The sequence below is a fragment of the Megalops cyprinoides genome, chromosome 15 (genome assembly GCF_013368585.1).
Source record: "Megalops cyprinoides isolate fMegCyp1 chromosome 15, fMegCyp1.pri, whole genome shotgun sequence".
Taxonomy (NCBI): Eukaryota; Metazoa; Chordata; class Actinopteri; order Elopiformes; family Megalopidae; genus Megalops; species Megalops cyprinoides.
In genome coordinates, this window is record NC_050597.1 from 24,525,001 (window position 1) to 24,535,691 (window position 10,691).

Below are 10,691 nucleotides of genomic sequence, written 5' to 3' on the forward strand. Positions count from 1 at the left end.
GTGACCAGCTGCAAATGGGCACATTTACCCTTAAGCTGTTGTCTTGAAATCACTTTTGGAAACTCTTTTTAACCATTTCTGCCAAAAAGTGAAATTAAAACAGCACCGTAGTCTTGGCAATGCAGGTGTGTCTCAGTAATGAGGGGGAGTCTCAGTAATGAAGGGAAGTCTCACTAAAGCAAGGGTCTCTCATTAATGATGAGGAGTCTCAGTAATGCAGTACGGAAAGGGGCTGCTTTCCAGGGCAGCTCCCGATGAAGTGACCTTTTCCAGACTGATGGGCAGAATTTACAGCTTTGCACATTTTCCACATTTTCACACAGGATCATTCAACTGTGTTTTTACTGACTGAGGTGTTTTTAGTGACGGAGTGACTGAGGTAAAGTACCTCGCTCAAGCATACAAGAGCAGCACCTGGAATCCAGGCCCTCAGCTCTCAGCCGGGCCTGAGCTCCAACCATTTCTCCTCCACCATCCCTCATAAATTCTGAGCTGAAATGCCTGTGCTATATTTATTTAAGCCATTGTACGCATCTGACATCATCTCTGATAAAAAGTGACTGTGTTTTTTTCCCCCCTCCCGTGATGGTCGGTAGGTGGAGTGCGGGTATCGCCGCCATCGCGGGGCCCTCCGACGACATGGGGAAAAAAATGAGCAGGGGGATCTGGCAGCCGTGACGAACGCGGCCCGTCGTTGTCGCGTTTGATGATGAGGCAGGAGGCGAGGGGGGGGGGGGGGGGGGGGGGCGGAGCCGCACCTCGGGGGAGACGTGATCTGAGACGATGGCCCCAGCTCCTCGGATCCTCGCGGCGAAAACGAACGCCGCGTCCCATGTAACACACACATGGGTCACACAGCCAGTGGGAGCCCAGGTCAGTGTCTCTTGTCCCCGCCAGTATACATTACCATAGCTTTCAGCCATGAGGGACTCCTCTGACTTACAGATGTGATGCAAGTGGATGGACTTCAGCATTTCAAAACGATGCGCATTTTTGAAGCCGGTATTAATGGTTTCTATTTCTGGACCAAACACTACCCCTCTCCTTGAAGGGCATCTTTTCAGCATAACATTATTCAAAATAACTGTTTTTTTATTCATATGTTTTTACATAAATTGGAAGAATTGAAATAACAGGGTGCAGGGTGGGAGGGGCTGACCTGTGCGTGTAGAGCAGTGTGGAGTAGTTGCCGCTCAGCTCCCAGGCGGGCCGCTCGCCGTCGTGCAGGTCGAAGCCGCAGGCCTCTGCCCCGTCGCAGCTCTGGAAGGTGTAGTGGTCGCCGCTGCCGGTCAGAGAGCCCAGAAAGGAGTGGAAGCCGCGGCCCGTGGGCAGGCAGCGAGGCCGGGAGAAGCCCAGGTGCCACTTGCCCACCATGTGGGTGCTGTAGCCCGCCCGCTGCAGCCGCTCCGCCAGGGTCGGGCTGTCCCGGGGCAGGCAGAGGGGCTGGCGCGGCCGGATGATGGAGTGCTGGAGGCCCGTGTGGATCTGGTACCTGGGATGGGGCGGATGGGGGGAGGGGTGAGTTGGGACAAACGCCTCCCAAATGGGACAGACTACTAGAACCAGAACCAGGAGCAGATGTACGGTGTCTAAGACGATACACATTCTGTCCTCCTTGTCTATGTGGTTGTACTTGTGTGTGCGTGTTAATATATGATGGGTATGGACAGTACAGCAATGGGCCATCATTACCTGCAAACACAGCATGCCACCATGTTAGTAGCGATTCATTTTATGTTCTGTCTGATCCAGGGGCGGCTTGTTACAGTTCATGTAGGTTTCTGATAAAGCCATACTCTCCATTCCTCCTTTGACTGACTCCTCTGCTGAAGAAGGAGTCCAATAGCAACAAAGTGCCCCCCCTCTACCCCAACTCCCCCTTACCCCCATCCCCACCACTGCTGCCTAACTCAAAATACACGCAGCCCCCTGCCACTTTTCGCTCACGTCCTATTGGACGAGAGCATACCTGCCCCCTAAACCTGCGAGCTGCGGGGGGGGGGGAGTGCAGTGCCACTGCCATCGATCAAAAGAGCGTTGTGGCGTGTTACTCTCCGCTTTGGGGTTCACCTTCACGAGCGCTGCGCCCCGAGCGTTTCCGCCCGCTGGCGTCCCGCCTGCTGCCGCCCCGCCAACACACACAACGCTACGGCGCCCCGGCCCTCAAAAATTCATTACCTGCAATTCATTACCTGTAATTTCAGCTTCTTCAAAACACGCCCCCCCCCCCCCCCCCCCCCCATCCCCTCCCTTTGTTTCAGAACACCTGGTTTCCCCAGCGATGGGACTACAAAAAAAAAGTTTGCGATATTTGATATGGATTCCTAATGGAATGAGATGATATTAGCGGTAGTAAATAAAACGACAGTCTCCCTTGTACACTGAGAAGATGAGAGGGGGAGTGCGAGCGAGGGTAATACTCCTTTCTGTCTTCTGTCAGGATTTACTGTCGCTGTTCATTCATATTCATGAAGTAAAAAAGAAAAAGGGAAAACCAGGGCAGTGAAAGCAGGGAAAACCAGGAGCTCACCTTTATTCCTTGTGCGGTTTGCTTGGCTTGTTCAAAGTGTCCAAAAGTAAATGGATTTCTGTGAACCTCTGTACGTATCCTGTTTTCATTTTTTTTCCAAGCAGCGTGAGATTGTGATTGGACGGACCCAATACGGCAGAAGTGTGAGGGCGGGACTCACCTTCCGGTCATTAGCTGGCTGCGGGAGGGCGAGCAGATGGGCTGGACGTAGTAGTTCTCCAGCTTCACCCCTTTGGCGGCCAGCCGGTCCAGGACGGGCGTGTGGATGGCGGAGCCGTGGTAGCCCACGTCGTTGTAGCCCTGGTCGTCCACCATGATGAAGATGAGGTGCGGAGGAGGGGTGGCGCCCGGGGCCCCCGAACTCGAGCTGTTCAGCGCCTGGCTGGGAGGCGCGCACGTCAGGCAGCCCAGCACCACCGCGCCGAGCAGAGGGAGGGTCCACAGCCCAGACCCCGTCATGACCACCTGACCGCCCGTCTCGGGCTTTGATTCTGCTCCCGTCTGGATTCTCCTTGCTCAACCGCACGCCACCGATCCCGCTGGCCGCTTGCCTGTCCGGGGACGATCGCTCTCCTGCACGGGCGTGCGTGTGTGTCACTTCCTGGAGGGCCACCTCGGCCACCGCCGTCCGTCGCGAGGAGCCCTGTCGTTCGGCGGCGGCGCGCTCCTCTCTTGCTCCGAGCTGCGATGTGGCGGAGGGGGAGGCGCGGGGCGAGCCTGCCTGCTTCCTGTTCGCAGCACCCCGCCACATTCCTGCAGTCCTCCGCACGGCGCCTGGGACGGCCCGATGGGGCCGGGGAGCTGGCACAGGGGCGGACCCCGTCCCACGCACAAGGGGGGAAGAGAGGGGGGAAAAGGAGAGAGACAGTGAGAGGGACAGAGAAAAAGGGAGGGAGTCAGAGAAAGGGAGAGAAGGAGAGAGAAAAAGGGAGAGAGGGAGAGAAAGAGAGTGAGTCAGAGAAAGAGAGAGAGGGAATGGGAGAAAAAGAGAGGGACAGGGGGAGGAGGGGAGAGAGAGAGAGATGGAGAAAGGGACAGAGAAAAGGATGAGAGGGAGAGAAGGAGGGACTGGGTTTTTACATTACAGATCCACAGTCAGTCAAATCATAATGATTCATTTTGAAGAGAGAGTTAAAGAGTTAAAATCGGGGGGGGGGCTCATCGGTGTGTCCACAGATGAAGGCAGGGGGGCAGCAGGCCTCGGAATGGGAAGCTCCGGCATCGCCTCACGGATCGCCACGCTCTGTCACAGAGCCAGTTTCCATGGCAGTGCCACACAACGGCTCATCACGCGGAAACGCGCAGCACGACCCCCCCCCCCCCCCCGCCAGCTCTGTGACGTGCACTCCGAGGGGCTCTTCCATGTACACTCCTTGTTCCGTCTTCGGTAACTGAATGTGCCTCTCCAGGAAACACGGGACACTCTGTCAGTGTGCGTGCCCCACGATCACCGGCACCGCGACCGCCGCGGGGCAGGGCCGGGCTCGCTGTCATTAGAACAGATGAGGCCGTGACGCTAAGAAGAACACTGACAGAAAGACAGGAACAGGCGTGGTGATGAGGGCGAACGTTCCCGGGGAAAAAAAAAAAAAACAGAACCTGTGATCATCAAGAACCTTCCTGTCCCCCTCCTTTGAAGCGGGTCCAGTTCCAGCACCTTCTGGACAGCTGGCCCGGGCTGCCCCGTGGAGCTAGGACAAGTGACAGCAGGGGTGGGTCAGGTGGTCAGATTGGTGGGCGGGGCGCTCGCCGCTGCACACAGATGGCGCGGGAAAGGAGGTCCTGGCGACACCGCCGCCAGTTACCGCCACCGAAAAATAGGTGCTGAGGGCTTCGCATCCCAATATACTCCTTTGGCGACAGAGCACTTGGTCACCCCATTTTTTGCCTGCTCGAGATCGCTCTCGAAGGCCAGCTGGGATTCATAATGCTAGCCTCACGTTCACCCAGTGACTCTTTACAGAATTGGAAGTGAAAGACAGGGACGAGGCATGAATTGATAATCATTCTAGGCTGCATCATGTCTGTGAGGCTGAGAGTGAGGGGCGGGTAGGTAAGCAGGAGAGAGAGAATGTGAGAGAGAGAGGGAGGGAGAGAGAGAGAGAGAGAGAGAGAGAGAGAGAGAGAGAGAGAGAGAGAGAGAGAGAGCAAGCCAGGAGACAAACTGCTTCTCTCTGGGCAACACCTGAGAAACTTAGCAGCGCAGGGGTGAAATGACTCTGTCGACACCTGCTGGTCACAGGCTGTACTGCAGTACCGGGGACTGAGGAATAGAACAGGAGGACAAAGTGAGGCAATAATAGCAACAGACCCTGCTGCTTGACTTAAAACTAAAAAATGGTGCACAACAAACAATGAATACGCTCCTCAAGGGACATATCTTTTCAAACAGTTTGTCCGCACAAATGAGGAGATTGGGGATTAATAGTAGGCCTGCAGCCTTGGCCTGGCAGATGGGAAAAGGAATTATCACCCAGCATAAGCAACTATATTGCACCGGCCAAAAACACAAAACAAATCATGTTGTACACGAAAAGATGTTTGGAAAATAATAGTACAAGCTGCAAACTTAATGTCTCATTGATTTCTTACTGAAGACAGAGACTCTCCAATATAGTGTGAAGGAAATCCCTGCTGAATATGCTCGCTCTGCGGTTTTGTGTGTATCCCCTGCTGCACAATCTGAGCAAGGCAGAACCTCCATTCCAGCAGAAGAGTCCCTCAGGGTTTGGTCCTTGGCCCCTCTGTTCTCCTTGTGCACAAGATCACTCGACTGTCACTTCTTACAATGGCTTCTCATATCGCTGTCACTCGTGATTCGACTTGCCCAAGACCTAGCTTCTGTGTATTCCAGCCAAGTCTTCCCTATTCCAGGAACTGACGGCAACTCTGAAATAAAGTCTCAGCCTCCTGGACTTCTAAGACCCTCAGAGCGACACTTGACAGTGATCTGTCTTTGCTGACCACACAGCCAGTCAGTAGGACCTGCAGATTCTTCAAATACGCCCTCCTCACCACCCACTCAGTCCAACTCCAGGTCCAAGCCCTGGCTCTTTCGCTCCTACACCACTGCAATTCCCTCCTCACTGCCTTCCCTCCATGTATGGTCAAACTTGCAATGCTGATGCTGATCCACAATGTCCCCAAATTCCCCCATGTTTCACCCTTCCTCATCTCCCTTCATTGGCTACTGGTGACAGCTCGTGTCTGCTAGAAGACGTAAGCGTTAGCCTACCAAGCATTGAGGAGAACGGCACCCTCTTCAATCAGTCGTCTGACCCTACACACTGGCAAGACCACCGCGCTCAGCTTCTTTAAGACGCTTGGATATCCCCCCCCCATGACCGAACACCCCCTTATTCAAGCATGATCTTTCATCCTCAGGGCGTGTGTTAGCATTGCATTTGGAACGGTATAGCCCAGCAGTGCATACTGCACAGCACTTCAGTGACGATGTAGGCACGCACTTGCCATCTCAGCATTACGGTTGCCACAGAAGCTTATTCATAGGCATTTGGCAGTGTCGTGTTTGTGCAACTCGTCATGCCACTCTATTAGACTCGCTGTATCCTCTGGATAAGAGCATCTGCTCAACGCCAGTAATGCAACATCGCGTTTTTTAAAAACCCGTCCATCGCACGTGACCGCAGCAGGCGAGTCCCGGACGCGGGCAGAACTTCTGCGCGAGGCGCTAATAAGGGATCAGCCGCCGCCACGCCCCCCCACACACACAGCCCATGGCGAAAAGCAGCCGGGCCTCCCGGGAGCACAGTTAATGACGGTCACCTCAGATGTCCCTGCTCTCTCACAGCAGACGGGAGACTGGCGCGCTGCTCGCCGCCGAAAGCCGTCGCGGGAGGGGTGGGGGGGCTCCGATCTGCCAAATCACATTCACCCAGAGCAACACATACACAGCAAGCTGGGCTCCCGGCTGGAGGGATGGAGTTAGCAACACTGCTGTCGGCTCTGCTTGTTCCACAGATGATGTGGATCCAGATGTAAACCATGCCGTCTCAGTGTAGTCTCACTGTGGTCTCATTGTCGTCACAATGGATCCACAAAGGAGAAATAGCACCGCACATGCACCATATCTTAACACACAAGATCACCAACAGCAAAATAAGGATAAACAATATTTTTATTTGCATATTAAAAAGTTACAACCAAAAAAAGGGAAAAAAGGAAAAAAAAGGGAAAAGATTTTAAAAAATCAGGAGGAGAATACAAACAATTAGGAAACTGTCACATTTTTCCGTAAAACTGTCACTTAAGTGGATTCAAGATGGTTAAGACCGGCGTGGTGGGACAGGGAACCCATACACAACTGAGAAATAACCTCGGGTGCGACCGCTCTCCCTCTCCGGAGTTCCTGTCCGCCCCGGCCCGCTCCCCTCAGCCTCACACCGCAGCGCCGGGTCTCCGTCAGGCCGGAGGGAGAGAGCGATCGATGCCGCGGACGAGCCCATTTCCTCCGTTAGGCTCCCCGGAGAGCCTCGCCCGGGAGAAAGATTCACAGCCCTTTTAAGGCAAGAGATGGGTGCAAGGAGGGGGGGTGGGGGGCTGGGGTGAGAGACGGGACAAACGGACCAACAAAGGAACACAACAAACGAATGAATGAGTGGGGAAAAAAAAAGTAATTTTTTAACAGTTTGCGCCACCCCCGCTCACCCTCGCTTCACGAGAGCGGAGAGGACTCAGGTTAGGCGAAGGAGGAAACCCTAATGAGAAGAGACAGTCACTGCGCGTGTGTGTGTGCGTGTGTGTGTGTGTGGGGGGGGCTGGGCGAGCAGCGAGTACGAGAATAGAATACGGTCTAGTATTGCTCGTTTGTCAGGCCCGCACTCCGGAGAGAGACGCAAACCCCCAGCTGGCTGAGAGGTAGCGCTTCTGACAGAGAGGAAGAGAAGTGCTGAGAGAGCACGCCGCATATTCTCCCCTCAGCCCGGGCGGTGCGGGGAGCTCCTCCGTGAGGCCGGGGCCCTGCGCCGACGACGGCACAGCGCTTACCGCCACGGCACAGCGACAGAGTGTGCTCGTGCCACAGAGGCGGGGGAAAGCGGGTACCAGCCGATCCGGCATAACAGCGCGCAGGAAAGGCCTAAGGAAGCCAGAGAGATCCCCCAGCCCCCTACACACCTCCCACGGGCATGCCAAGCACACGCTAAGCCTTAGTATACCCCTCCTAGCAGCAGGTGTTAAAAGAATGAGTCACAAACTTAAACAAGATGTAGCAAATTATTCAACGCAACATAATCTAGATGCCTCGGGGCTCTCCTCATTCCTTTTCTTGGGCCAGTTGTTGCTTATCAGACAGAGGACAGATGTTTCCAGCACAAGCGTGGCCACTAAGACTGATAACGAACTGACACACGCCCTTCTCACCCGGGGTGGTCTGTGGACCACCTTGCGTCATTCTGCGACACTCAGTCATTCAGCATACTCAACGGCACCATGAAACCGCGCGCGGCAGCCAGCGGATCAAAAACACGCGAGTCTGAATGCATCTTCATTAAAGGATTTTTTTTCCCCAGCAAAACGCACCATATGGGGAACGCGGACACACATCAGCGGAGCCCTTTATCCAGATTGATGGCGGACATTAGCAGCTCTTCCGACGGGGGGGGGGCGTGAAGTTCACTTTGCGAAAGAAGTGACTCATAAACAGCAGCGACGGCTGGGACCGAAGTTAAAAGCACCGCGGCAGTCTGCACGGGCCGGGGGTGGGGGTGGGGGGGAAGAGAGCCCAGAATAAACCTCTCAGCCTGGGGTTACGTAAGAGTAACTTTCCACTTTATGAGACAAAATGGGAAAATGGGGAGGGAGGTATCTGAGGTGAACCCTGGCCAATTGCGCCTTTCAGGGAAATAAAGAACAGCGGCTCCAAACGCACGAGGGGGGGGGGGGGAATCTGTATGAACAGACGACGGGGTCAGAGAGAGGCACACCTGGGAACCACGGTCTGAGACACTGCAACCGTACAAAAGCATCATTCACCTTCAGTGCAGCGACAGGGATAAACAGCCACACCTCCGTCTAACGCAGTCTAACTTCATAAATGATTACAGATGCACGCTGCTACATCTGAACTTGTGTGACCTCCACCTTCCCCCGCACTCCCCAGCATGCATCTGGGTTTTGGCGGTATCTAGGTGGGGGATTCGGCTGCCTTCATCTACCGTGATGTAAGAAATAAAGCCTAAAAATGGGGCCAGCTTGGGTACGAGCCTCTTGCGGCCCTGCTGCTGTGTTACGGGGGTGCCGTGGTGACGCGCAGAGCGGAACCCGGGACCAGGCCGACTCAGAGTGCACCCCATCTGACCCCCGCCCCCTCCCAGACCACACGCTCTAAGCAGAGCTGCTTTGCTTCCACAGCTTACCGAGAGCGGCAGGGTGAGCAGGTTTGGCCCTGGTTTATTTATAAGGGAGCTCTTCTTAAAGTGGCTCCCTTTCGATCTCAGGAGTTTTTAGCGATGTGGACCTCAGGCAAACAAAATCTGACAGAAAACACCCCCCCCCTCCTTAATGCATGCAGACCAGGAGCTGTTCCTGTTCCTCTAATGGATCGAGCAGCGGGGGCAGAATTTCCATATTTAATTTCATTGCAACACCAGCATATGGACTTTAACATACCAAGATACACCAGGAGTTAACATTTCTTGGCTACAGAAAAAACGGGGGGGAAAACCGGTACTGTTCTCAAACATTGTCATTTCTGAAGTGTTAAACTGTTTAGTTTAGCTTCCCCGTTAAAAAAAAGGCAGGAATTTGTACCAACACCCTGGCTTGGTTTGCACACACAATGAAAGTTAATACACCATGAGCGTGTGGTAATTACTACCAGCTTTCAGAAATGGTTGCAATTATTCTACTGTCGCCTTGTTTTTACAAGCCTGTTCATTTGCAGTCCAGCGGCAGGAACAAAAAAATTACATTCCAGCAATGACAGAGTGGGTGGGTTTTTACATACATGTAAAAAGGAGGGTACAGTTAAATGGGAGCAGGGTTAATGAAACCAGTGTTAAAACAAAATCCCAAAAAACGATGTAAGAAATCAGTGTAAAACAGTCTGTAAAATTCTGATGCGATGTCGGCTCGGGTGCCTCAGTTTCCGAAACTCGCGCCTCCGCTCGCTCTTGGAAAAGCCTCCTCTGTCAGCGGGACCTCCGGGCTCTCCTTGGATGGTGTGGGCTCCCTGCCCTTCATGGTTTGCGCTGAGCTGCACCGTGGCGGTGAACAGAACATCCCGGCGCTGCATGTAGTCCAAAAGGCAGAAGGGGAGGCTCCCGCCTCTTCCAGAAGCGAATTATGAACCGTTTTCAAATGACTTGGATTCGAGAGACACCCCCACGCCCCCCCCCCTCCCCCAACCCCCCCATCCCTAAACCCCACCACCCCCTTTCCCTTCCAACCCACTTCCTTTCTTCCAAACATACCCTTTTACACATTATGTACACACAGGAAGAAAGGGAAAAAAAAAAAAAACAAAAAAAAAAAAACTTCTTGTAATCAATCACTTTCATTCACAGGGAAAAGTACAGGAGTGCCAGACAGAGAAGCTGATTGAGACGTTTAAACATGATTGATTGATGGAGCCTTGGCAAAGCAGCGGCAATCAGGCCCTCTGCCAAACCGCAACTGAAAACAAATACACTGGGAGAATATGCACTTTCCATTATTAGTAGTAGTAGTATTACTGTTGTAGTCATGATCAGTTTAGTCTTTAATAAAGGAGTCCAGACTGTCCCGTTGCTCAGTGTGGCTCCAGACCCAACGCTTAATTTTGGTTCCTTCTCTTTTAAAGCCCTCGTGAGGAAGAAGCCAACCCTTCCACCCGGACCTGCTCCCCACAGTAAACCGTCCTTACTCCCCCCAAGAGACTTCACACTGTCTGACAGCATTAAGGCTTTCCCCACCTCCCTCCAACCGAAAACCGCCACCGCCACCACAGACGAATCAACGTCGAAGCCCTGCCCGCTCTCCCCCGCCACCGTAGCGCAGAAGCTCTGCCTCTGACTCATCAATAATGAACCGGTTTACATAACGCGGGGAGCCTGCCGAGCGCCCACAGCGCCACCTGGTGGAGTGGCAGATCGTGACCTTCCGCGGACCCGTCCGGGACGTTCTTCCCTGGACGATCGGTGCATAGATTGGTTTTTTGTGG

At 53.8% G+C, this 10,691-nt stretch overlaps 1 protein-coding gene across 1 annotated transcript in view; it reads right to left on the reverse strand.

Annotated features, from left to right (window-relative positions):
* The window catches only part of si:dkey-174i8.1 (arylsulfatase I), an 11,998-nt gene extending 1,450 nt beyond the window's left edge, over window positions 1-10,548 (reverse strand). Inside the window, exons 1-6 of the mRNA XM_036547275.1 lie at window positions 10,444-10,548; window positions 8,633-8,772; window positions 6,340-6,407; window positions 3,001-3,304; window positions 2,691-2,912; window positions 1,160-1,492 (exon numbers count right to left, since the gene is read on the reverse strand). Of these exons, the coding sequence (XP_036403168.1) occupies window positions 1,160-1,492; window positions 2,691-2,912; window positions 3,001-3,304; window positions 6,340-6,407; window positions 8,633-8,772; window positions 10,444-10,548 (1,172 nt within the window). The remainder of the gene's footprint in view (window positions 1-1,159; window positions 1,493-2,690; window positions 2,913-3,000; window positions 3,305-6,339; window positions 6,408-8,632; window positions 8,773-10,443) is intronic.
* Window positions 10,549-10,691: the final 143 nt, after the last annotated feature.